At 39.9% G+C, this 27544-nt stretch overlaps 3 protein-coding genes across 3 annotated transcripts in view; 1 reads left to right on the top strand and 2 right to left on the bottom strand.

Annotated features, from left to right (window-relative positions):
• Positions 1-1712: 1712 nt before the first annotated feature.
• Positions 1713-17125, bottom strand: LOC110068419 (mitogen-activated protein kinase kinase kinase 1-like). The gene is made up of 17 exons (XM_089287431.1): positions 16904-17125; positions 16692-16794; positions 15259-15333; positions 13883-14125; positions 12971-13084; positions 12563-12833; positions 12240-12327; positions 11459-11588; positions 11000-11203; positions 10592-10713; positions 8927-9935; positions 8060-8203; positions 6738-6900; positions 5564-5695; positions 4578-4720; positions 3497-3628; positions 1713-2905 (listed from the first exon to the last, which is right to left on the bottom strand). Exons 1-17 carry the CDS (start codon positions 17029-17031, stop codon positions 2759-2761), a joined length of 3348 nt encoding a protein of 1115 aa, XP_089143557.1. The 5' UTR covers positions 17032-17125; the 3' UTR covers positions 1713-2758.
• A 92-nt stretch (positions 17126-17217) lies between these two features.
• Positions 17218-24927, top strand: LOC110068374 (uncharacterized). Its single transcript, XM_020775751.2, has 5 exons — positions 17218-17625; positions 17760-17890; positions 18824-19415; positions 20037-20087; positions 23754-24927. The coding sequence occupies exons 1-5, from the start codon at positions 17551-17553 to the stop codon at positions 24891-24893; spliced, it is 1989 nt and encodes a 662-aa protein (XP_020631410.1). The 5' UTR covers positions 17218-17550; the 3' UTR covers positions 24894-24927.
• A 2103-nt stretch (positions 24928-27030) lies between these two features.
• The window catches only part of LOC110068378 (large ribosomal subunit protein eL37A-like), a 125642-nt gene continuing 125128 nt past the window's right edge, over positions 27031-27544 (bottom strand). Inside the window, exon 4 of the mRNA XM_020775756.2 lies at positions 27031-27244. Coding sequence (XP_020631415.1) covers positions 27075-27244 — 170 coding nt within the window. The 3' untranslated portion in view covers positions 27031-27074. The remainder of the gene's footprint in view (positions 27245-27544) is intronic.

Raw genomic sequence — 27544 nt, 5'->3', positions numbered from 1 at the left:
CTCGACTCAACCTATCCTGGGTCTCCGCAATCTCATTCCCAGCGTCTTCGTTCCCCTTGACCAGCGGTCGAAAAACGAGAGCTCTGGGAGCAACCATTTCAGGCGTGCGCCATAGATGCAGACTGAGTGAGAAAGACATCTTCGGAGACCCCAATCTCGTTCCCAGAGTCTTTGTTCCCCTTGACCAGCGGTCGAAAAACGAGAGCTCTGGAAGCAACCATTTCAGGTATGCGCCATAGATGCAGACTGCGCAGTGAAACCGGACGGGCAGAATTCGGTTATTACAAAATGGTTGCTTCCAGAGCTCTCGTTTTCCGACCGCTGGTCAAGGGGAACAAAGACTCTGGGAACGAGATTGGGGTCTCCGAAGATGTCTTTCCACTCAGTCGTTTCATCTTCATAAATAAGTACAACTGATCAAAGCAAAACATTACATATCACTGATCTTGAAAAGTTGTAGATTTTCTAATAGATTACATCGATCGAACAGAATATGGCCTCATTTTATTTGTGTCGAGACAACCGTCGGTCCCTTTATCTTAGCTGGTATCTGTTCCTCTCACGATCGTTAGAACAAGCAAGGCTAATTTACAGGGTACTCGCTTGTGGGTTCCATCAGACAGCCATGATCATTTCTCAGCACCACTTTCTCGACGTTGTCTTTTGGATAATCATCTGTGTCATGATTTATATTTGGCATTAACACCAAATCAGAGAGGAAACGAAAAGTTGGGTAAGTAATTCAAAAGAACTAGTTACGTTTTTTATCAACCAAATTCTCACGAAACTAATTTCTCACGAAAGAGATAGGTACAAATTTTGTAGCAGGGATCCCCTGCGCCTCAAATTATGGGGCTCTATGTTCGGTGGAGTTATGGGGTTATTGCACGTATTGTCACGGACAATAGACGGCTGAGTACACTACAACGGAGGAATTTGAAAACGCTTCTTCATTTATACGGTTAGGCCTACCGTCCACACTAATCCGTAACGAAAACATAACTTCATGAAAACACTCTTCAAACCGGAGGGATTTGAAAACGCCGGCTTTGCGTTTTAGTGTGGACTGAAAACATTTTGAAATCGAAGCTTTTCGAAAACGATGGGGTTTGATTATCATATCTTTCTGCCAGAGTTGACTCAAGACAAATCCAAAATGACCGGTGATTGTTGCATTTCTCCGGCGTAGTGTGGACGGAAAACATTTGATGTGTTTTCAGTCGAGTGAGACCTCCGTTTTCAAATTCCTTCGGCGTAGTGTGGACGCGGCCTAACTTGCACCCCGCCACCACCCTAGAAGTCCTTGCAACATTCCGTACAACAACGTCACAGCGTGTTTCGTATCTGCTCTGATTGTGCATGCAAATATGAAAATATCAATATTGCAATCTACAATTTCCCAGGAGAAATCCCTTAAATTCCTCATAATTTTACCCTGCTTTATTTACAATCAGCCAACCACTCGGAAGAATCGCTTTCCTGGCTTGAAGGAAACAATACGCGATGGATGATGCCATCATTTGACTGACAACCTCTTGATCTAAAAATTGACCTCCGTGATAACCTGCTCAACATTCGTTTTTCCCATACGCGCATGAGGACCGAACGATTGGCAGGAAAAAGGCACGCGTTTCCTCGCCTCCCCCCGCTTGGTATTTTTGTCTCTTTCGCGCTCTCTCGGTATGGGAAGAGAAAACGGAAGTCCACAAACGTTTCATACAAACATTTTAATTTTACATGATTCTTATTATTCTCAGGCCACAGGGCACTTGAACAACGAAACACAACAGTATCACAGTAAAGATTCAATTTCAGCAAGCCTTATGGCATTGTGCGAAACTCTCTGGAAAAAGTACGACTTTAACTACAACCATTGTTATACAATGTTTGAAAGTACAAACTTAGCTCGTACCCAGGTTACGCTCAACAGGTGATCTACCGCTGACCAAGGAGTTTAAGATTGGTAAGAATATTACCAGATTAAAAAGCTATCTTGAAAACAAAACGCTATATAAAAGTATGTTTATGTTAAAAGCCTTCCATAAGAAGTTCAAACTGATATAATACTAACTTTACATTCTCTAAAATAGACTATATGTTGCTACTTTGTTTTATATCTCAAAAACACGTACAAATCGGGCGAAAGACAACTTTCAAAGAAGAGATTTTTATGTATATACACGAGAGAAAAGGAGGTAAGCTGTTAAAATACGGTTGTACCATAAATTTACATCATAAAGAAAAGTTTTGTAACGTACGTTTTAGTAGAAATAGTAGACGAAATGTCTAAAAAGTTCTTTGAGAAAAATCGTTTTATGTTAGTATTTGTTCCATTTTTGTAACAGACAGTAAATAGTTGTTTTCCTAAAATTGCGCAGTTTGGTAAGAGTTTATACAGCTTTACATCACGACTGCGTACAAGTCATCAATTTTCAGGTAATAATATTAATCTCAATTACAACAACTCTGATGAATAACTGACTATGAAATAATGTCAAGACTCCAAACTTGGATGTAAAAGAACTGCTTTGAGCAGTTAAAAAGTAGAGGTTACTAAACGTGCTACGCAACAGCCGACATGACGTAAGCTTCGTACTGTTTCCTGATTGGACAACACGGCTCCGAAGTTTCTCGGGTTTCTCAACGGGTTTGCGCCCTTGGCGGAGCTCTCGAACACGACTTGACGAAAGAATCACGTGTATTCACTCACGTTGAGCGCACATTCTCAAGAAATAGTAATTAGTAGCTTATCCGACGTTTACATCTGAGTAAACAATGGATGTTTCAGGAGTTCCATAGCAGATGGTCTCTCATTTTGTTTGCCTTCAAGGCACCTTAGTAAAACGTCTCTAAGTGCTGGGTTTAGATTCTCAGGAATGTCGGGTGGGCACTCAGCGCAGGCAATCTACAAAAAAGCAAGAGAATTCTGGAGATTATTCAAGCCACAAATTCATGGACACATGTAGATTTTTATTTAATAATTGCTTTCTTATCCTTTCCAGTTGTGAATTAGAGACCAACTCCCAATTTCTCCTTACGAAAACAAACCAAAAAGAAACATATATGGTGAAGACTGAAAAAAATTGAGAACAATTACGTACATAAATTAAGAAAAAAAAAAATTCGCTTAGTCTCCAAGATTCAAAAATCTAGACGTAACAGCTTCAAAAAAAAAATGTCTCCGAGAAATGAATTGGATTTCAGGACTGAAATACAACACGAAAGACCGTGTTTGACCATATTTTTAAACACCGAGAGGAGAGCTAAAAATACGACGCGTAGTGGAGTACTTTTGACGAACTACGAGGTGTTTGGAAATGTAGTCAAACAAAGTCTTGAGTGTTTATAGATCTTCTCAATCGAACCTAAAACTAAGGAGAAAACGGAGAAATAAAACCGTAAAATCTATGCTAATTAAGATCAGATATCCAAACACTGTCCCGGTCATGATTTCCTGTTTAAACCTGATGAATTATAAACGAGTTAGAGAACATACCTTAAAGATAAGCGCCAAGTGATTGGAATGTTCATGGGCGTTCCATGGCGGTTTCCCGACAGCCATTTCTATTATGACACATCCTACACTCCATACGTCACAGCTGCGACCATAGCTCTCTCCACGCAAGACCTGTCACGTGACAAACCAGTTGGTACTACATGTAAGTGGTCGTGAATAGTCTCTTTATTTCTCAGATTAGATCTGCAGAGAAAATTACTCAGCGTACAGGGGGACGGGGCAGAGGAAGCGCTAGACTGTTCCAGAAGTTCAGTTAGTTGACAAGCAGCGCAAAAAACGACCAAATTCACTCGCACGAAAACCTTCCTGGTTTTCTCTCGCCTCTTAAAGGAGCTCACTCACGGTATTTTGAGTTATTTTGACTACGTATAAAATTACCTTTAAATTGAAGGTAACCTGAAAATGGTAGCTTACTACAACTAAGATGGAAAAACACCATACAGATAATAATACACCATAAAGGAACAAGGATGGTTAAGGAGGCAGAAGATTGACACGCATTACAAACGACGAACTTGAAAAATTTAGGCTAAACGTTTCAAGATGCGCAACCGTGACGTAGCTCCTTTAACCACACCCCTGAATCTGCCTAAGGAAGCACCTCCCTTCCCTCCCTTCCTAAGTAGTTTCTTCAAGGTCTTCACAGCCCAGCATGACCAACCCAAACCTTCGTTGTGGTTGATTTCAAAACACTCATACTACTCTGTGGAGGCGCGAAGGCCTCATGGTTAGTTTGTTCGCCTCCGGATCGAGCGGTCCGCGTTCGAGCTCTAACAGGGAACATTGTGTTGCGTTCTTGGGCAAGACACTTTACTCTCACAGTGCCTCTCGCCACCCAGGTGTACAAATGGGTACCGGCGAACTTAATGCTGGGGGTAACCCTGCGATGGACTAGCATCCCATCCAGGGGGTAGTAGAAATACTCCTAGTCGCTTCTTATTACAGAAACCGGAGATAAGCGCCGGCCGGATGAGCCATTAGCTTTGTATGCAGACTTAACCTTACCTTTACCTAGCTACTCTGAGGTGACAAGTTTTACGAACAAAATTAACACACATACCTCGGGAGCCATAAAGGCGATCGTTCCAAGCAGCTGTCCTTGGAATTCACCAGCGCCAGTCATTTGAGTTGCTAGCCTCGCTGCGGCACCGAAATCTGCTATGCGAATGTTCTGTCCTGATGAATCCACTAAGATATTTGCTCCTATGTACGGTAAATCAGGATATTGATACCTTGTGAAGAAGTCCGCACTGAAAGCCGACTTCTGAACCTCTATAGAAACAGGGCTAACGCAGTGAAGATAATTTACATCTTGATAATCTCAATAAACGGATGAAAATACTGTTCGAGGGAACTTGAAAAAAAATTGTGGAGACACTCGCCTACGGCTCGTGTTCTGACGCCTCTTCTCGTTTCCCAACTTCCCTTCGAAAGAAACACGGAAATTGTTTCATTCTGTTTCTTGTGGTAACACACTCTTAAGAAGAAAACTTTATGAAAATCGAAAAATCGTAATAATTACGCTGAAGTCATATTTGATGGAGAGCATTTTAAAAAACTGATTCAGTGAAATATAACTTCTTTAACAGACCCTGGGAATCACAGACTTGACTGGACGTTACTGGCAGGGAAGACGAATGAAAAGTGGCCATTACGTCAGATTGCTCTAAACTTTAACAACTATTGATTTCTAATGGTTACACATTATACATGTATTCTTAACCACGCAAGTTGTTTTACTGCGCCCTTCAATAACATGCGGACTCTAAAATTCAAAGCTCAACCGACAAATGAGTTTTTCGCTACTGTCAATCAAATCATCGGCGGCTTCTCCCAGCTTCCGACTACTGCCCCGCGCGCAGTAACCAAATCTTTGAGCAAAGTTCAGACAACGAAACAGTGCTCGGAAGCTGGGAGGAGCCGACGAAAATTTGATTGACGGTAGCGAAAAACGCATTTGTCGGTTGAGCTTTGAATTTTAGAGTCCGCATGTTATTGAAAGGCACAGTAAAGGATGGCTAACTTGCAAGTAATGAGTTCATTTACCTTTAATATCTCTGTGAATCACTTGGTTCTGATGAAGGTAGGCCACGCCCTGAAGAATCTGTCTGGTGTAGTCGATCACAATCTTTTCATCAAACGCACCATATTTTTTTAGAAGGTTTGTGATGGACCCGCCTGAAACAGAAACACGAGAAACGAAATTAGAGAACGTCGTTATTTGAAGTGAATGTAATGAGCGTTGCCGTCAGCTCTCCACTGTTCTAAGTTCTGAATAGATCCTTACAACAGATGCCAAAACAAGTCTTTCTCCTGAACAAGGATTAGTTTATCGCTACCGAGAAGCGAGTGGAACGCGAAATAAAGGTTGTTTTGTTTTATTTCGAACATTTTCCAGTCGGTCGAGCCAAAATTGTCTTACAATTTATATTCTCACTGAAATTTCCGAAATTTTTGAGCAAGTGGTAAAAACTAATCGAAAGCATTCGCAATAGAGCAGTTTTCAACTGAGAGTCGTACAACCAAAACCGAAGTAATCACTCTAGCCAATCCCAAAGGACACAGACAATTCAGTGAACCAATCAAAACTCGAAGTAATTACACGTAGCTGATGCAAAGCGCGGGAAAACGAGTGCGAGTGAGCTACAATTGGTTTTGATTTTACTTCTGATTGGATTAAAAAGTGGCGCGAGTTTTTTAAGCCAATCGTGTGGCGAAGTTGATGCAAAACCACTTACTTTTCGACACTTGAATGAAAATCGTTCTAGGAACAAAACGCAAAGGAGAAACCAAACATCTCATCGAAAGGGAAGAAGGGCAAAAATGTTTCACGACCAAGCGCCGACGTCTTAAGACGCTATTCCCCATTTGAAAGTGTTTAATTTATTTACCATGCAAGTCCAAATTCAAAGCCGAATATATGGGACTGCGTTAACTGATAAACTAGCAGATCTAATAAATCGTAAACATAACTAATAAATCGTAAAAACAGCTTCTTTGAAAGACTCAAGCGATTCTGCCAATGTTACACGACTGGGCAATTTGTTCCACTCCTATAGAGTCCGAATGGCAGGACTGAAAACTTGTAAAAATCATGCTTAACAATGTGTACTTTCAAAGCATGTCCCGATGAGCGTGTAGAAGAATAATTAACTGGGTGAAGATCGGCATTGTCTACATTTATTCAGGAGGACGATTCAATCAGTAAATTTGATCTAACCTGGCATCCACTCTAGGAAGATGTTGAAGTGCCCTGTGTGTTTTGTTGCACCCAGACATTTGATGAGATGAGGATGTTTCAGTCTGCCCAGCAGTGAAATTTCATCGTCTATGGTCTGAGTCACTTTGTTCTGTTCCTCGGTCGAATTACGGCAGAAAGAAACCTACCCAATAAAGTCAAATTACCTTGTTGCTTAAGAGAAAAGACATGTAATGTAACTGACATTGTTTTATCAGTGTTAATGCTAGAACGAGATAATGTCAACACAGAATTGAATTCAAAATACACTTAATACAGTGTGGAAAACACAACAATTAAAAGTCGTGGTTTACGTTCTTTAAAATTGCCATAATTTGAAGTGGTGATTTCATGTTGCTGTTTTACAGAGAAGTGTCTCAAGTTCAGGGCTCGAAAAAAAACTGAATTCCAGCTTGCCCTTGGGACAAGTAGCTCTTAAAGTTTGCTTGCCCTGGGCAAGTCTTATTTTGCTCTTTTAATGATTTAATTGGCAGATGATTTGCTTGATCTCTTGCCCATGGGGCAAGTGAGAATGAAAAGTTACTTTCCCAGAACGAAAATCTACTTGTCTGGGACAATGGGACGGCACTTTTTTCGAGCACAGTCAAGATGTATGACGCACTTACAAGACTCCTGTTTTGTGCTGGAGTCTAGTTCTCTCGCGATTCTATTCGCGCGTTCAACGATCGAATAAAAATACGAGAAAATAGCGGGCTGTGTTCCCCAGTCTATTACAAATCCATCAAACAGTTTATCAGACCTCAAGTTTAACTCGACGTTCCCACTGCAGTTGCTGAAGTGGTTTGCTCAACTTTGTTAAGGCACTTTTTATACTAGAGATTGAGATGCAAAATTCGTCTAAAGGCCCATTTACACAAGTGAGTTTTGGTCGCGAAATCGCCATTTTTGTCGCACTCGCCCAGCAACCAGCTGCACTTTCAGCGTGATTTGAGTTCAATTTGATTGCAACCTTACTAGAATTTCTACGAATCTTTATAAAATGACAGCTCTAGGTTTTGTTTATACATGTCTTGTAAACAATTATGGCATTCCTTTCGTGGTATATATTAGTTCGGAAGCTGCGGCGATATCATAATGAAATTACGGACGAAAAGCACTGACACAGGAGCTGGCTTTTACACGCGGCCAACCCCAGGCACGACAAAAGTCGTAGTGGAAATAGCGACAAAAGTTGAAGCGAATGATGCGCCAAAACCACCTACAACCACAAGGGACTTTGACAAAGTCTAAAAACCTAGCCAAACTTCGTCCAGATGGATTATACGTTGCATTATGAAATGTACCTGTTTGACAGCCATAAGCGATCCATTCATGAGATCTCTGACAGCATAACAAGATGAGTAGGCACCAGTCCCTAGTAGCTCTCCTTTTTTCCAATGAACTCCTTCCAGATACAGATGTTTTGAGTTGACGGCCTTTTCCAAGGACTACAGAGTAAATGACGCACAGTCAAGGTATAGTCTTTCTAAATATCTTACCCTGCCACTGTATGAGCTTTAGATGCATTAAATAATGATATATAAATCACTATTCTGTTTGCCAGGCGTGGATAGAGTTTACCATCTTGCTTGACTGTCCTCGTTTCCATAGATAAACAAAGACAGACAGACAGACAGAAAGAGTCAAGAGAGAAAGGGACAGACAGTTCTGTTCAGGGCTTGACTTTCAGGAAAAAACCTCGGGGCCAGCTGGCCCCTAAGTTTTCAGATTTAGTCGCCAGAAAAAGTATATCAGTGAAAAGCATGAAAAGTTAGTCACCAGTGAAAAAAATTTGGTCGCATTGGCAACCGCAGCAGTCGCAACGTTGAGCTCTGCTTTTACATTCAGGGGCTTGATTAAAGGCTGGGCACTTGGAAAATAGACCAGCTGTGAGGATGATTTGAACATCTAGAGAAAAGTGTTTCTTATAAAGAAGTTCAATTCAAAACGTTTTGCCTGGTTATGAAGTGAGTCACCCTCCTGCTGAAAACCTTAATGAAATCTGACATTTGAATACTGTCCCACAGAAGGAAAATAAAAAAAGGGTTGACCCACGTCACTAACAATATTACTCCTGACCTGTAAAATTAATGATTATACCATCAATGGTTACATGAACAAATATTTTCACAAATATTTCTTTTACGAATTCCATCAAGAGACCAACCCACCTCTGGTTGTGTAAAAACGATAACCATTTCATCACCTGAATCCAGACTTGCTATCTTAGAGGGGCCACGGTCATGCGAGGAGACAGCTATGGCCCTAGCCATGGCTTCTGCTTCCTCCTGCTCAATTATCTCCAGGCATTTCTTTCCAACTGCCAACTTGACAGGTGGCATTTGAGGAGAGTCCTCTATTGACCTGCTCCAATCGAGATTGAGTTCTTTATTGGGAGAAAGAGCATTGGGAGAAAAGCAAAACGACTCTGGTCTTTCGATGGTGTCCACAATGGATTGAAAAAGTTCAGATTCTGAAAAGTTGTCAGTTTCGTCATCTGATGCTGCTGATGACAAGCTGCCAATCGCTGAATCCCGATAGCTGGTATGTGAAGATGGCAGATCAGTGCTGGCTTGAGATTGAATACTATCAACAGTGTTGCTGCTGTGCGACGGAGCTGTACTGACTCTAGGGATTGCTTGAAGCTGACGATGAAGAGCACTGCGCTGAGCTGGCTTGAGCTTAGAGACAACTTTCTTGATGTGTTTAAAAGCAGATGGGGAATGTGATGCTAGTGAAGTGCAAGACATAAGGACAGCAATTGCAAGCTTGCTGACCTTGCTGTGGGAACAGTACGCAGCCTGCACAGTAAACTTCAACACTGACATCAGCCGAGTTACATTGTCCTGATAAATTTCATCTTCATCCTCACTGACATTTGCTCCCCTTGCCTGGATGAGAACACCAGCAGCCTCCATTTGGACAGATGCACAATCAGCCGAGAGCTCAAACTCGCTGACGTATTCATCCATTAGTTTCCGTAGAAACATAAGCCGTCCCAGCCACCATGGCCAGGTGGCATATTCTGCCGCAGTCCGTAAGATACAAGATAAAATGAAGTTCAGACCGCCCAGAGACTGTGGTTCGTGTTGTTCACCAAGCATTTTGCCGAGTGCCAGGTCTCCCGATTCATCCTTGCAGAGTTCCAGCAGAACCTGTATGGACAAGGTGCTAATACGCCTACAAGGGCCAAGAAGAATTTATTATTAGTAATAAATATTGTAGGTACAAAAACTGTGTAGTACTCATTTTGGTTTAATATTTCTAAAGTAATAATAAATGTATTACAGAATTTTAAGGAAAAGCAGTGTGAAGTACCACCAAAATAAATCTGTAATATACACTGCAGCCGTCACTAATTGCAACAGAATATAAACCAGTGTTCTGAGAGCCAGTTATTGCAACAAGATTAAACAACAAAGACAATTTTGCAGTCTCCTCAAAAAACTTTGATGGAGAAATGAATTGTGGCCTTAATCAGAAAGTTCTAATTAAAAGCACTAAATTAAGCAACTGGTAAAGGTAAAGTCTGCTTACGAGCCAAGTGGCCCTTCAGGCCGGAGCTTATCCAGGTTTCTGTAGCATAAAGCGACTAGGAGTATTTCTACTCCCCCCTGGATGGGATGCTGGTCCATCGCAGGGTTACCCCCAGCATTAAGTTCGCCGGTACCCATTTATACACCTGGGTGGAGAGAGGCACTGTGAGAGTAAAGTGTCTTACCCAAGAACACAACACAATGTCCCCAGCCAGGGCTCGAACCCGGACCGCTCAATCCGGAGACAAGCGCACCAACCATGAGGCTACCGCACCTCCCTAGGTTAAGCAACTGACTGACCGGTTAGAGTCAGCACACTTTGCTAACACAGCTTCCACAACACCAAACAGGTACTTCTGGATCTGTCTTTTTTCTTGTTGTGAGGAGTAAGTCATGTACATCACCAATACACGAAGAGTTCTCTGAAAAAATAATTTAGACATAGAGTTGGTGAGTGTTTTCCACAGTTTTGTCATCCATGGCAAGCAGGGTCACAATCAATATGAGGCAAAGCAACTGAAGGCACTTGCCTCAGTCATTTTTTGTTTTGTTTTGGAGGAGAAGAGAAGAGTAAACAGCGGTAACCTGGGAAGAGAATTAACTTAACCATGGACATTTACTCAGTCATAATTTTATTCTGGCTATGGAATCATGAAAGAGTGCTCCATATGTTGAACTAAATTAAATAATAAAAAAATTAATACAAACCAGTGCAGCCACATAAACTCGATAAACAGGATCGCCACACATCATGGATAACAGGGAACAGCCTGCTTCAAAGGCGGCCATGTTCTGTGTGCTGCTACCTTCTAAAAACACTGTGTTGATATCCTTGCTCAGGCGGCGCAGAGCTGTTTCTCGCACATTCCATTCACGAGAAAATAAGCAGCACACAAGGTTCTCTCCAAATGCCTGACGGTTAAGGCGTAACAATTAATCACAAAATAACATGAAAATCCTTTTTGAGTACCATATTGAGTACTTTAAACAGCTACATATGCAAGATTAATTAGCAAAGTAGAAATCATAAATTGTTGAGCAGGGGTCGAGACTACATTTATGTAATGGACACTCAAGTAACTTTTTGTTAAGTCTAAACGTTAGTCTCAGCTTAAAGCCAATAAATTTCTTCCAATTTTTTTTTTCCGGCTCATTATCATGTCCCACCTCAATCCATGGTTTTGCCAGTTCCATTTGGGCGGCTGGTACTGGGTCTGAATGCGGCAAAGTGACCTCCTCTGGCCCTAAAGGTGCTGCCACCCTTGGCAGTTCAGATCGTATACTGCGACTCGGAGATCTAACAAAACAAAACAGTCAAAAATAACTTACTATTCATTTGATAGTCAGAATACTGCCAACTCTGAGTGAAGAATGGTGTGGCAGGCTGTTGTTTTTTATTTGTCGTCTAAAGGTCACTGTATTGTCTTGCCAAAACTTATCAATTTTTCCATAGCATTTAGGAACTTGGAGTATTTATACTGCACCCCCCACCCCTTGCACCCTAGATGGACTACTTACATCCAGTCCAGCACAGGGTTACTCCCTAGCACTATATCTGGGGTACCCAGTCATACACCTGGGAAATTTAAAGAGAGGCACTGTGAAAGTGAAATGTCTTACCCAAGAACACAACGCTATAACTCTGGTCAGTAAGGTTGAAACCTGGGCCATTCTAACCATTAGGGCACCATACCTTGACTTATGTCACAAGTTCTATTTTTTAGTCAGGTAATAAAATTCTAAGTATGAGACGCTAACAATGGCATCAGGGAAATATTAGCCTGAGCCTACAGTTCTGGGAACTTCAAAATTGCACACATCTTGGGAAACAAAAACTTGGTCAAATATTTTTATTTATATGTTCTTCACACAAAATACTGAGGTTTTGAGACTTTTTGAAGCACTTTAATTTTATTCGTAGCTGCTGAAAATTGAATAGCAACAATACCTTTCTGTTCCATATGCCTCTGATGACCACGCCTTCCGACACAATGGACAGAACAGTGCCTCTCTCTGTCTTTTGCATTCTGCAGCCCCTGATCACAAAGATAAAATGAACAATTATACTATTATTACACTGAATCAGAACACAATGTTGTTCCCTAAAGAGTTAGGTTACACCAGGACGAAAACCAACATAGAAGGAGAATAGAAAGCATCTATTGTTGGACATTTAACTTACATGTAATATTGCAAAATGGCAGGTGTCTCATTAAAAGTCCTTTTTCATTGGATTGTTGGTACATTACCCTTAAATTTACACAAACTTACATATTTCCATGCAATGCTGATGAAGTCTGTTGTTGCATCCATCTTGACAGCTTGTTAAGCTTTCACCTTCGACCATTTCCAGCAAGCATATGGGACACACTTCTTCATCCTCACGTGCCTGGGTTAACAGTCCCCCAAGGCCTGATGTGCTTGGGGTTGATGGCGGTGTGCTTCTTTGACCTCTCGACCGCGAATTCTTCAACTGGCCACTTGTGTCTTTTTGCAAGCGTGATGTAACACGAGCGTGGAACTTGGAAAGTAAATTCTCAACCTTGAAAACAAATTCAGGACAGAAAAAAGATGAACTGAAATAGTCAAACCTCCACTAATAGGCATATTTGTATAATTGAATAGACTATTAAGAAAAAAAAAACTGTTACCTGCCTTGACCAGCAGAAGAAATCTTACCTCAAAGTTCTTCAATTTCAAGGTCCATAACAGAGGATCATTTTCTTTCAGTTTAAAAACTCTCAACATCACAAAAAGAAGATGGACACAATGTGGTCTTGTACAAGTACAACTCTGAAAATAATAAATTTTTTTATTAGTGCTTGGTTTTAGCTTTAAATAAAATTTACTTACATTGGTTCGTTTCAGAGTGAATTTAGGACATTCCCTTTCAAAAGGCTTGTGTTAATCAAATGGTTCTTTAACTGATACATACCACTTAAAATTTCATATTTATACAGAAAACACATTGAGAATTTATACTCGATGTGCTGTAAGAACTTTGCTATATATAATTTATTATTATTAAAATAATTGTTCAAGATTCTGTTCAGAGAACATGTACAATTGTACACTGTGACTGGTCAGTTTTATAAGTTATGTTCTGCAGTATAGTCTACTGGTTATTAAAAGGAGTAAATAAATGTAAATATTATTTAACCATTAACTTTACACCCATCACTTGTTTTGTAACTAACTCATAATGATGTTGAAGTACATGATAATGATGATGATGACGATGATGTTGTTGACGACAATGATAATGGCGATGATGACTAACTCCATTTAAGGGGTAGCTAGATGGATCATTGGTACCACTGTGTTGTATTTATCTTTTCTTTCTTTGGCATAAAGTGACTTAAGAGGAGTAATTTGCTACTGGATGGCATTCAACCTGCAAGTTATCCCCACAGCATTTGGCTACATTGCCACAACAGCTGGTTGGTACCCATTTATACTGCTGGGTGGGAAAGGTCACTAAGTGATTAAAGCTTCTAGCCCAAGAACAAAACACAAAAATCCTAGCACATACTCAAACATTGACTGCTCAATACATAGTCCAGAGTACCAAGAGATACCAGATTTGTTTACCTGTGGTCCAATCATGACACGGAATTTATGATCTGGTGAGTCTCCACCAATGAGAAAAGAGTTGGGTCCTGACTGTTGTAAGAGGTAGAGTCTTGCTCGCATGGCTTTCTCTACTTTGCGTTTGAATTCATTTGACACTTCATAGACAGGAGATGAACTCCGTGGAAATGAGAATGATACAGAATTGGAAGGTGAGTTGCCAGGTGTGCGTCGCCGGGTTGGAGGAGATGGTACCTTCACTGGCTGGAATGCAGAAATTTGGTGACAGTTAGTAATGGTCTGCGTAAGAATTAGCCAAAAGAAAAATAGGCTGCAGCAATGGTTCAAACTTTAGATTGGCACATACTGTAGCACAACACTCACATTTGCCAGTGCAGCAGATTACAGGGGCATGGGAAAAACTAAATATAATAAATGTTGAGTTTCTCTTTGTCATCTTGGCAATACTGATTATATTGACCAACCAGATTTGCTGATTTAATTTAAATTTATAATAATTTCTTAAGACTGGCCTGCCTAGTTCTTGTGCAGACAGTCAAATCTGGTCAAGCATTCCTTGCAACATAAAATATTGAATTAAAAATATATCAATAAAAAAATAGAAATTTCACCTTCCACAAACTTCTACTCTTCAAATGAAGAGTTTGGTATACAATAAAATATATATTCAAAATGAGACCAGTTCAGAAATAAAAAATTAAGAATGAAATTAAAAATTTATTGCTAATACCTAGTATTTTGTAGGTTCTTCATATTCAAGCTACTTGTACATGCAAGCTGAGTAAAGAGTCTGTGATTTAATTTTTTTGTGATAACTGCAGAAATCCTTACGCGCTCATTGGCTAATTTTCATTGTCGATAAGTAGACAGACACGTGAATTTATAATTTATGCGATGTGTCAACGACTGAGAACAGACAGTTTGACAATTTGTTATCGTAAAAAACAAATTGACGTCAGTTTTTCGTGCATGCATCTGTCCTGTTATTGACAATAAATTTTGTCATAACATTGTCAAAGTAGTTTGCAGATCCACTCGGCTATCACCTCGTGGTTCTACAGCTACTTTGACAATGTTATGATGAAATTCATGATCAATAACATGAGAGACACAAGAAAAACTGATGTTAATTTATAGAGTCAACTTTACAGATTATGAAGAATAAACCAAACCCTCCTAAGTTAATGGGGTTATTCCTAACTTAGCTAGAACAAAACAGTTAAGGATATAATGTATTAAAGTAAAATCACACCCTCCAAAATGAAGTCAAAAATGATTATTTTATCAACAAAAATCTACAATTTAGAATCAACTATATACAATGCTAACAATGGGGAATCATAACAAAAGGAAGTTTAAAAGATCTACTCACTGACCATTGATCCAAGCTGAGCAGCTTGGGACCTGGCACTAGCACCAGAAGATGTTCCAGGTGAAGGAGGCCTGGCTACCTAGGGTTTAAAAACACAAACAGTACTTTGTAAGAAACTACACTAATTGCATTTAACAACATTTATTTGTAAGCTTGAAGTAACTAGAAAAGTATTAATAATGTTTAGAGTTTGTGAAAATAAAACTGAAAACAAGGGCATTAGTCAATTTTTTTGGCTGTCTCCAACTTCTGGCAGCGCTGGTCAAAAAAGAGAGAAATAAACATTATCGTAGGAAATTTCGCTCCTTAGCTAATAAAATCCCCTTCTTTCATAACTCTTTCCTACACTATTTTGATGACTTGTTTAATTAAAAAAAGATGAAAATGTTAGTAGGGTTGTCATTCAACATACTGCACAAGAATTGTGAAAAACAGATTTAAAATTCCCTCACAATTTCATAGATTTAAGAGTATTACACAGGCACAGTTTCAACCAGGGAAATGTAATAAGCTATAATAATAATTTGTTTTAAATACTGAACACTGCTGACTGGCATCTTGGATTTCATTGGTTTTTAATCCATCAGGGTTTCAGATTTCTTCTTTGTAATGCTCACAACAAAACAATGCTAAACATAATTTCCGTCTTTCACACAAATGCTATTGCATCTTATGGTTTCCTCCAACAACAAGTTTTACTGCTTACAATTTAATTATATTTTTCAGGAATCTATTCAAAAAATAAACTTTAACAGACTTTGACAAGGAAGTTGCAGATCACATGTCATTTTGTCATTAATAATTAACTGGATGTATAATTTGAACAAACAGCAGTTGAAATAAACAACATTCCTCGTGGAAAAATAAAGTTCGAACATAAATGTATCACATTTACCAACAAAATAATGGAACATTTTGATACGTTTTGCTTCAAGTTATATTTAAGAGATAAAAATAGAAATGACATTCTGATCTTGAAATGCTAATACACTTGCCTGTGTAAATTTGATACTAACATAACTTAAGCTTATTTTGTAAACTGCATCTGTAAATTTAGGGTAAAAGAAATGGAACAACGCATCATGTTTCTGTTACAAATCATTTTCGTAAAATCGATATTGGTGAATGTAACACATATCCGTATGTTCTCCATTGATAATCGTCTGCTAAGAAAATTAGCACGTTTTTTTTTGGAACTCGCGAGTGTCGGATAACAACATCAACATAGATAATGTACTACAATGTATTTTGAATCGTAAGGAGCGAGTCAATGAAAATATAATTTTCTGTGTCAGAAAATTGCGAAACAGTTAATTTTACAGCAATTAACTAAGAACAAAATGTACTATTTCCGTTCAAATGAACAAAAATTTAGGTAAAAATGGCCAATATTCAATCTTACTGAAGACGCACGGTCGCAACCTGTAGATCACTTACCATCGGTTGTGTTTTCCTCTTCACAGCTGGTTCTTTATCTTTCTTCCACGTTGGCATAGTTTTCAGCTTTTCTCTCAGCAGTGCTTGTTCCTCTAAAATGGGCCTGATGAAGAAGGAGGCAAGCAATATTTTTCAAACGCCAATCGGTTATTTTCAAAACAAACTCGGTCGACCATGAAGGACATCGCGGTTGTGCACATTTTAAAACTCACTTCGTCGATTCCGTTATTTTCGCAGCTGCGGGTTTCTTTTCTTCTTCAGTCTTCTGCATCTCTTTTCCCGGTTTCCCAGCTTTCTTCCACAGTGGAAGAACGGCATCTGTCGGGCTCTGAGAGGCCATTGCAACGGAAGACACACTTGCAATCTTCCCCTACTCGCGTTCTTGTCGTTCCTTGGGAAGGAATTCGATCGTGTGGCGGGAGAACAAAAGCGGATGCATTACATCATTTTTAACCAATCATAGCACAGAGATTTGAATTGCCATGTTTTCCCGCCTACGTTTTACCAAATATGGTAATCAGTAGCAAGTCAGTCGCTTTGCCGTGCTGGTCGCCATGGTTGACAAAGAAAACAATATTGAGTTTATATGTTCCTTTGTGTGCGTTTTTGAAGTCAGCGGCTAATATTTTCAATCAGCTTTCGGTTATTTGCATTTTATTAGAGAATTTGTTGAAGACTTTTGCAGTTTATTTGTGTCATCTTGGGCGCGATTTCTGCAGACACGCTTGACAGCATGTTTGTGGCAGCTGAAAGATGATTCTTTTTTGGATTGTATTTCACGGACTGGGCTGTGTGGAGAGTAGATTGTTTACTCAGGGTGTAAACACCACAACTTAGCGATATTTCATCCAAACGACAAATGGCTTCAAGGTGTATAAGTACTCTTAATGAACTGGACAAGATTTCCGACAGGATCTACTACAAACATTCGAAGGTAAAAATCCTTTACGAGCACAACGGAGAAGTTCGCTAATTGACTCATTGCTTTGCTGTTTCCGTAATTGTGCTAATTATACATTGTTGTCTTTTTCGTATAGTTTGTTTACTCTTTTTATTATAAACTTCTAGGGGAGGTTTCGTGCTGGCATAGAAGCTAAACTCAAAGTTTCCAGAGAGAAGGCCGAGCGATCTTTGCGGGATATTGACAAGGAATCGTCGTGCAGTTACAAGACGGCGTCCAGTTACCGCTCCAGTGTCAGGTAACACATATTTGGTTAGTTACCACTGACGTTGGTTTTACTTTTTCAAGGATTATGCGGACGGATGAGAGATATGACAGATCTTAAAGTATATTTTACAATCTCTTGAAAGTTCTGTGTTTTCCAATGTTAAATGAAGAAAAAAAACCCAAAGCATTTGACTGTAGATCAAGACGTTAGCTTTTATAAAATACGTGAGATACTACGCGCGCTCTCATTGGTCGATAGGTGTGTTTTAATGAGAGTATGTAAACACCGTTTTGACGTTTTAGATTTGCGCCTTTTTTGCGAAACATTATTAGTGCACTCGACTCTGGATTGATCGGTCCAGGTTCGAGCCCTGGCCAGGGACATTGCGTTGTGTTATTGGGCCAGACACTTTACTCTCACAGTGCCTCTCTCCACCCTGGTGTATAAATGGGTACCAGCGACCTATAATGCTGGGGCTAACCCTGCGATGGACTAGCATCCCATCCAGGGGGAGTAGAAATACTCCTAGTCGCTTCATGCTACCGAAACCAGGATAAGCTCAGGCCTGATGGGTCACTTGCCTCGTATACAATATGGCCTCATCTTAACTCTTAGGAGGCTGGGAGAAATCTCAAAAGTTATGCAAACCCTTGAGTGGCTCTTGGGTTTGCATAACTGTCTCAAATTCTCCAAACCCCCCTCATGCTTAATATGAGGCTATGTAAACATGGAAAAAAAGTGCTCTTGACTATTGCTTTTTAAAAATTAAGATCTGGCTTATTTTATACAATAAAATGATGGCTTTGTCTCAAGATACTTTCATGAAAAGAAGTAATAAATAAAGCGTTTTTAAGTGTTTTCAATCCCTTTAACGAAGTGCTCAGAAATTGGTGGTACATCCAACACAAAGCTAAAGCATATCCTCTACTTGGCAAAATAAAAAAAACCTTTTCATTATTTCAGAACATCTGGTTCCACTGTTTCCTCAAGATTCTTTTCTGCATCAGCGTCAACTACATCAAGATCTATAGCTTCTGAACATCCAAACAAAGGAGGGAAAGACAAAGCGTACAAGCATTCCATGACAAAATCAATCACAAATGGACATAGAGAAAAGATACAAAGAAGGAAAACTAAATCATGCCCAAGCTGTACTTTGTCAAGCAAGACAAGTGGCAGAGATGAAAAAAACCAAGACAATAAAGCTGATATTCCTCGCACTGCATCTTTTTTTGGCAAGTACAATGGAAAAGATTCTGAATATAAACCCACAGTGTGGTTTAATCTGCCGCAAGAAACAAGTGTTGGTGTCATCGACTCATTTGCATGTGACACAAAAAATACAACACCTCTGTGTTACTCAATTAATGTTAAGAAAGGTGAAAGTGTTCCAAATCTTTTGAGGCATAACTTAGAAGTGAGAGTTGGGCAAAATGGTGTAGTTAGAACAGAAAAGAACAGAGAGAAGGTTCCTGAACTTGGTGATGAAAATGCAAAGCAAGGGAAAAAAAGAACTGCTCCATTGAATTGGGAAGAGCAATTGAACTGGCAGAATGTGAGTATCTTATTGTTCGAACATTCAGATGTTCTGTCTTAAATCTCACACCTTTGGCCTGTACCCTATGTTAAATTCGTGGACAAGACACTCACAGCCCAAGTGAATAATATGAAAGATCATTAATTATATATTTGAATTGTGCAATAGCAGAAACAATTAAAGACGGCAAAGATCATCGCATCCTGCAAACCTGGACAGATTTCTGGCTTTGGTTTCACTCTCCTGAAACAAAAGCCAAAAATCTACTATCACAGATAATCACAGTTATACATGCAACTTAGGCAGTTACAAAAATGAAGCCCCCAAAAAACATCAAGCTTTTATGGATTTGAACCCATGACCAGTCCTAAGTTGTGTACACTCTTAGCTGCCTTTATCTTTTGTCTTTAGAAAAAATATATTCGTGGACTTGTACATCTTCACAATCTACAGGAACATAATAACCCGCGTAGAGAGGAGTGCTTATCAAGGAAACTGGCGCTGAGCATCAGATTCTTTAGCTGTGTCAGTTCCCAAAAGGTCATCCTTTAGTATTTTAGAGGAATACCCCAGCCTGTGATATGGAGTTTTTACAACCAAAAGTTACATTTGATGATTGTTATGTGTTGATGTTTGTAGGCTTGTGTCATTTCTGCGGGACTGCAGACAGATGATGATTCATCTTCAAAGGTAAAAGATGTATTTCATCATTTTCTTTTCTTGATCCTGCAAAACTGCTCATAACCTCCTTTGCGGAGATCCTCTAATCTTTATGCTCACCACACATTCCGAACGTCCTGTGTGGGAGGAAATTTGATATGCCCTAAGGGTGTCTGTGTAAGAGGCTAAATCGCTAGGGGTATGGGTGGAGTCCCTGGGGAGGGTTGGATGGTTACACGTCATTGTCAATAAAGTTGCAAGAGTTACATGTAGTGCGTGATCAAGATCTGAAGGGATAAAGGGAAGTGGTCAATCAACATTGTGTAGTTTCAGAAAGTATCAGACCATACCCCTGCCATGAGGGAATTTCACATAAGACCCCCAACCTCCACAGACTGTACATTTTTTGAACACAAAAATAACCCCACCCCTCTGAATTTCCAAGAGTATTATATACATTCCCACTGACCATTCAACCCTTCTCCCCTCTGGAATTCCGTGGGTGTTTGATCCCCTACTCTTCCAGAATTTCCAATTCCCTCCATTGTGGGGGTATGGATATTTTCTGTAGCCACCCATTCCATATTCATTCAAACTGGAAAATCACTATGGATCACTATTTGCACACAGAATTTAATGTTGATGCTAAACCATACACAAAATAATTTAAATATTACTAAGAACTTATGACTGAAATCCTCCTTTTAACATTTACAGCTTACAGTCAACATAGTTAAATGTAACTGGAGTCACTAAACTACGATCAGTGTCAAAAAGAACATTTTAATTTGAAATCTTAACTTTCAACTTGAAGTTAAACTCCACAATGAACCAGCATCTTATCAGTGGCCTTCAGCTGCTTTTTTTTTTTTTTTTTTTTTTCCAGCTCTTACTTTTGCCCCTTCCCCTGCACAACAAGCAAATTCATAAATTGTCATATCCACCCCTAAGGAAGGTCATTAGAAATTACAAGTGGAACAGGCTTTAAATGCAAAATTTTTGAAGCCATATATTCCGAAGGGGAATCTCCAGATCAGGGGGGGGGGGGTTCATACTAGAGAATAGTCCCCAGATCGAGGGGGTGGTCATACCAGAAAACCGTCTGTTGTGAGGGGTATGCATATTTATTTTCTGTGTAACTGTCATTTGAACCATACAATCAGGTTTTTGTAGACAAGATTGTGGCAGCTGATGGATGCCTGGCATCAGAATTAAATCATTCTCTCATCTTAACGGGTTAAAAGGTAAACAGTATAAAATGTAAAATGAATTTAAAACTTATCGTAAACAGCTAATGTTGCAAGTTGTACATTGCTAAAAAGTTGAACTGAGGTTAATGAATATATCTTAAGGTGATTTCTTCAATTTTGTTTAAAGTATTTTTTAAATCGTCAAAGTATTTTACAATTGTAATAGCAAATTAATATAAGCCAGTAACGTCAGTAACTGTTGAGAGTGGATTACACGTCTACGAGCTCTTTAACATTTGTTATACTTTTCAACTGTTTTCGTTCAAATACTTCCATTCCCTCTTGAAGGTAGTTTCACAGTCATTGTAAAGTTGCGTCTTTTTTTTTCAAATGGTCATTCTTAACGGGGATTAGTTCTCTGAAATTTTCCTCGCAAAATCCTTTCCTCCTGCTATTAAACTGAGACAAAAAAACCTTTCTTAAAGTTAAAGAAAAGTAGCTAAATCTTAATTAAACTTTTAAGTTTATCTTTCATAAAGCTCTGAGGTTTAGAGCTCTAAAGGCTGGTTTTCACTAGCGATGGAGTCGTAGTCGGAGTCGTAATCAGAAGCGTAAAGCGATACGATCTAGTGAAAATCAAACCGACGGAGTCAGAAGCAGAACACCGCATCCGCAAACGCATCCGCTTAAGACTCCGTCGCTTACGATCTAGTGTAAACTAGATTGTCGGAGTCGGAAGCAAAAGCGGAAGAATAAACCAATCACACTGCTCGATTCCGGGCCTTGTGATTGGTTGGTTCTTCCGCTTCTGCTTCCGACTCCGACAATCTAGTTTTCACTGGATCATAAACGACGGAGTCGTAAACGGAATCGGAAGAAATGGAAACGTCCTGATTCTTCCGACTCCGACACCGTCGCTAGTGAAAACCAGCCTTAAAGAGATTCAGACAAATTGACAAACAAAGACAAATTTAAAAACAAACAAACGTTGTAATTGTACGATTAAACTTAACCTCCTTAAAGGTGCGCCATAACATTGTTGGGTAACATTGTTAAGTATTAGCCACAACCCGTTCTAAAGAAGAGTTTGGTCCTTTCCACAAATTTGTGTTATAATGGGATTTCTCTCATAACGAGCGATCGTCGAAATGAACTATAACTTTCTCAGACCATTGCCGCTTCGTTATGTAATTGTATGTCTGTTATCGGTGTTCTAAATCTATTGTAAATGTGCGAGAATACATAACAACTAACATCTACACTTCAAGGAGCTACGTCACGGTTTGCGCATATTGAAAAGTTTAGCCTCAATTTTTCAAATTCGTCGTTTGTAATCCGTGTTAATCATCTCCATCCTTAGCCATCCTTGTTCCTTTATGGTTTATCATTATCTCTTTGGTGTTTTTCTATCTTATTAAACTGTTATTTTCAGGTTTCCTATTATTTAAAGGTAATTTTGTATGTGGCCAAAATAACAAAAAACCGTGACTGAGCTCCTTTAAGAGTCATTTTTGCCCTGTCATTATCAATAATAGCCTTTGGACACGTCCACACTACGCCAGAGAAATTTGAAAACGGCGTCATCACTCTGAAAACGCATCAAATGTTTTCCGTCCACACTACTCCGGAGGAATTTGAAAACGCCTTTCTCTTTGAGGGAAACTCTGGCAGGGTTATGATGACGTCATCGTTTTCGGAAAGCTCCGTTTGAAAATGCTTTCCGTCCACAGTAAAACGTAAAGCCGGCGTTTTCAATTTTCTCTGCTCTGAAAAGCGTTTCCGAAAAGCTCCGTTTTCGTGACGGATTAGTGTGGACGGTAGGCCTAACCGTAGAAATAAAGCTGCGTTTTCAAATTCCTCCGGTTTGAAGAGCGTTTTTGAAAAGCTCCGTTTTCGTGACGGATTAGTGTGGACGGTAGGCCTAACCGTAGAAATAAAGCTGCGTTTTCAAATTCCTCCGGTTTGAAGAGCGTTTTTGAAAAGCTCCGTTTTCGTGCCGGATTAGTGTGGACGGTAGGCCTAACCGTAGAAATAAAGCTGCGTTTTCAAATTTCTCCAGCGTAGTGTGGACGGGGCTTTTAGCAATCATTTTGACATCTTTCTGCTGATTTCCAACTTTCTCAGCCAATCAAAGGGCTTGCAAAGAGCATCGAAGCAATTGCAATGAAATTCCAAAGAACAGTGTAGGCATGCAATGCGTGTAAATTAATTTCTATGTACCTAAATCCTCTGCATGTGCTAGTGATAAGCATGAAAGTTGTTTGACTTGACTTGCTGGCTAAATACTTTTGTGTGGCTTTGAAAGAGGAAAATTAAGACAAAGATGTCAAAAAAAAAAACCATGGAAAAACTTCAAGTTATAACAACTTAAACCTGAAACCTTGATATTAATGTTGGAATCCTACACGATGATGAAATACATAGATCTAATGGTACAAATATGGTAGACTCACGGCTTTGTTTGTGAAGTAAGTTCACTAATTGGTAATGCTTGTGTTTTTTGCAGGGCTTGTGTGAAACACATCCAGTAATTTTTCACGAGAGGAAAACGGAGCGAGAGAAAGATTCTAAACGAAACGAGGAAAAAATCCATTCGCCTGCTTACAAACTTAGTTTAGAAACACGCTGGGTTTATCGTGATCGAAGAAACCTGGTTTCCACGCGCGATAAGTGTATTACTGCTGTCGAAGTTGAGGATGCTAGATCTGAAGATGGTGTCAGTGCAGATGGTAAAATCTCTTCTCAACATGGCGTCAATGTCACCACAGAGGGGCATGCGCAGAATGTGGAAGAGAAGGTTTTGAAGAGAGTTAGCTTCGAAGTTGGAGAAGATAGCTCGGAAAAAGTTGTGGGCGTTATAGAAGCGAAACGCAGCGAAAATAAGGAAGTGAAAAAGTTTGATGAGCTAACGTCTGTAGGTATGAAAACCGATGAATCTAAAAAAGTTAGCTGTCGCAGTGTTCGGAAAATTCGCCCTAAGACAAGTCGAGAGAGAACCCGAACGATTGAAGACGAAATGATGGGGGATGTTAGAAAGCTGCGACGACCTCAAACCGCACCGCCCGGTCCACCATCCACTCCAAGACTCGATGCTGAATCACGATTTTCCAATTGTGTTCCCATCAAAATTCCGACTTCCGAAGCAGTTATGGAAAGCAATAGTTTCGTGAACACGGAAAATCAAACAAGCGAAGAAAAACAAACGTTTGTTGGACATAGTGTAAGCGTAACTCCCGAAGAAGCTGAAGAAAGTCTCATTGAAAATGAGGAATTCCCGGCTTTTTCAGTTGAAATTTCCGCGGGTTCCACGCGCGAGAAAGTTGCCGTACAAGATGGCTCTCCGCGTAAGCGAGTCTCGTTTGGAGACAGTCCCAAGTCGGCGCCTGTTTCGAGAACTGCAACTCCACACCAAGAAGGAAGTATTCCACAACGAGCTAAATCATCCACAGCGTTTCAGCGGAGGCCATACAAGTCGCCTTCGCCCGTTGTTATCGTGTCGGAATCGTCTTTGGAGTTGCCAAAGGATTTACCGCCTGCTCAAGCCCTTGTGGCTCTAAGGAAACAAATTCGCGAAGATTTAGCGCAGCAGAATCGTGACTTACAGTTAGATATTCAACAGTTGTACTTGAAAAAACATTTAGAGTAGCGATTTAAAATAAATGCGCTTTTCTTTAATGGGTTATACTGGTGTGTGCATTCTTGGTCTGTTGGGTTGAAAGTTACTTTTGTTGTCCAGTCTTTCACTGCTCATATTTTGTGGGGCTTGACAAGAGTCAAAGTCAAAACTGAAGATCAAAAATGTATATTAGCAGGAAACCTCACTGATAATTTGAAAACTGAAATCAAAATTCACGGTTATCCTCGATTAGCTTCGGTCCCGTCCACACTACGGCGGAGGAATTTGAAAACGGAGGTTTCACTCTGAAAATCCATCAAATGCTTTCCGTCCGCACTACGCCGGAGGAATTTAAAAACGTTGCAATCACCGGCCATCTTGCATTTGTGTTTGAGTTAAACTCGAGCAGGAAAAAATCATGATTATCGTGGCGTCATCGATTTTCGAAAAGCTACATTTTCAAACTGTTTTCGTCCACACTAAAACGCAAAGCCGGCGTTTTCAAATTCCTACAGTCTGGAGAGCGTTTTCGAAAAGCTCCATTTTCGTGACGGATTAGTGTGGACAGAAGGCCTAACCGAAGAAGTAAAGCCCCGTTTTCAAATTCCTCTGGTGTAACCTGGCAAAACGCGAATTAACAAATTGGCGTCAGTTTTTCATGGTCTGTCCTGTTATTGATAATGAATTTCGTCATAACATTGTCAAAGTAGCTGTGGATCCGCAGATTACTTCTACGATGTTATGACGAAATTCATTGTCAATAACAGGACAGACGCATAAAAAACTGACGTCAGTTTGTTTTTTTTACGATAACAGATTGTCAAATTGTCCGCTCTCGCTCGTTGACGCATCGCACAAATTATAAATTCATGTGTCCGTCCGCATACTGACGATAAAATAAGCCAATGAGCGCGCGGGAATTTCTGCAGTTATCGTAAAAAAAGAATTGTTCTATTCCTCATTTGGGGATATCTCGTGATAATACAAAAATATAGATTCTTCTCTAAGGTTTCCTGTTTCAAATGAGAGATTTTACAATGCCAAGGATATAGAAGACCGCTGGTCGGGTAGCTTTTCCTTTGAAATCCACGCACCATGTTTCATGCAAGGCCAGACGAGCCAGATCGAATTGCATTCGCAGAAATACGGCAGAAAGGTAAAAACATCCCACCCACTTCAATTAGCTTAACTTCAAGTATGTCCTTCTTTCGCTTGGTCCGTTGAGCCTGAACGCCTGGAAGGCGCTACATAGCCTTCATGTACCAGTCGACGTAACAAGCATATTTTGGTTCCGGTTTCCGATTTGTCTGTCAGCAATGACCGAAAACGCGCGGGTGCTGGAAACGACATTAACATTCTACTTTTTGCAGCAACATCACCCGCGGTAGAACTGGATATAATAATACCATTTCTTAAAAATAACTCGACAGGGATTTGCGATGGGAATGTAAAGGTCGAGAGGGGATTACCTCTCCTATTCTTCATCCTTTCTTGGTATCTCTGGTAGCAGTCTCCCATTTTGACGTTGTGCATTTTGAGGTGTTGTATTGAATATAAAAAATTTAGTGGTTTATTAGAGACTATTCCAGTTCAAAGCCTCGCGAGTAAACTGTTTGATAGCTCAAATAAGCGGTTAACTTCAATCTATATATTTACGACTATGAGACGTTTTCTCACCCAGGATGGCTCTGTATTGGGGGTGGCTGACCATGTTCAATGTTCTTTAGCTTCTTTTGAAAGGTGCCTCAAGCATTCCTGTCCCTCCGCGGTTTCATCGCATTGATATGTCAATTCTTACTCAATTCTTACTGAGTAAAGCTCATAAATTTTGATGAAAAAAATTAACCCGGAACCTTCTGTTGAAACCATACCCAGAACCCTCTGTTCCTCTAGGCAGCTGGTGGGGTTGTGGCATGTGGAAAGAGTGGTTCTAGAGACACATGATTGGGTTGATTCTTGGACTAAGCTGGTTTTCAATTCTAATTCAATGCTTTTTTTCAGAAAATATCCACTGCTTATCGAACAAAAACTGTTCAACTAGAGCATCAACAATCAAGGGAATTTAACACAAAAATTAATCTGGCAGGAAGTTGCATTCATATGTTTCAAAATGGAGGATGTGAAGGACTTACAGTAGGTGCTGTGATCAAATCAAAGTCAGACAACATTTTCGTTGTTGGAAGAAAACAGTTTTATTACATGTACTTTTCCTCATTGATTAGCGGCACTGGAGGCGGCAGCGGCACCACTTTTCTTCTTTTGGGACTTGGCCTCAGTTCCCTCTCGGAATCCATTCTTAAAGCGGCGGTACAGCACTTTGAGGTGGCGCATGCGGCCAGTTCCTGTGGTCTTTCTTCGCTTTGCCTTGATGCTCCAGTTAACTAAAAGAAAAGTTAGGATATTTTAAGAACTTTCAAACAGTTTTTACGAAGGCAGCTTGTCATTTGAACAGAAAGACTGTGAGACTGGCTCTCTTTTCCTCAAAAATCTGTGGGGGAGAATGCAAAACAAGTAAGCGTGCCAGTGTGACTGTGAGTGGCGATGCCGTGAGCTGCTCATAGCGTGGGCGTTAGAAGATGAGCGAAAAGAGAGACTGCAATGGTTTTATACAACATTTTTGATGCGAGGCACTCTGATGGAGTAATTCAATTGGTCAATCCACCAAGTTATGACACACATCT

Source organism: Orbicella faveolata, unplaced genomic scaffold, assembly GCF_042242905.1.
Source record: "Orbicella faveolata isolate gen_17 unplaced genomic scaffold, um_ofav_v1 contig_14, whole genome shotgun sequence".
Taxonomy (NCBI): Eukaryota; Metazoa; Cnidaria; class Anthozoa; order Scleractinia; family Merulinidae; genus Orbicella; species Orbicella faveolata.
The sequence above is the reverse complement of the archived record's forward strand: the minus strand, read 5'-3'. Positions and strand labels throughout refer to the sequence as shown.

Excerpts from the sequence above, each read along its gene's own strand:
- LOC110068374 (XM_020775751.2), top strand. The coding sequence starts at position 17,551 with ATGGCTTCAAGGTGTATAAGTACTCTTAATGAACTGGACAAGATTTCC. Across the intron at positions 17,626-17,759 it reads TCTACTACAAACATTCGAAG|GGGAGGTTTCGTGCTGGCAT; the intron begins GTAAAAATCCTT and ends ATAAACTTCTAG. Across the intron at positions 19,416-20,036 it reads AGCAATTGAACTGGCAGAAT|GCTTGTGTCATTTCTGCGGG; the intron begins GTGAGTATCTTA and ends TGATGTTTGTAG.
- LOC110068419 (XM_089287431.1), bottom strand. The coding sequence starts at position 17,031 with ATGGCCTCTCAGAGCCCGACAGATGCCGTTCTTCCACTGTGGAAGAAA. Across the intron at positions 16,795-16,903 it reads AAAATAACGGAATCGACGAA|GCCCATTTTAGAGGAACAAG; the intron begins GTGAGTTTTAAA and ends CTTCTTCATCAG. Across the intron at positions 5,696-6,737 it reads CTTCCTAGAGTGGATGCCAG|GCGGGTCCATCACAAACCTT; the intron begins GTTAGATCAAAT and ends TTTCTGTTTCAG.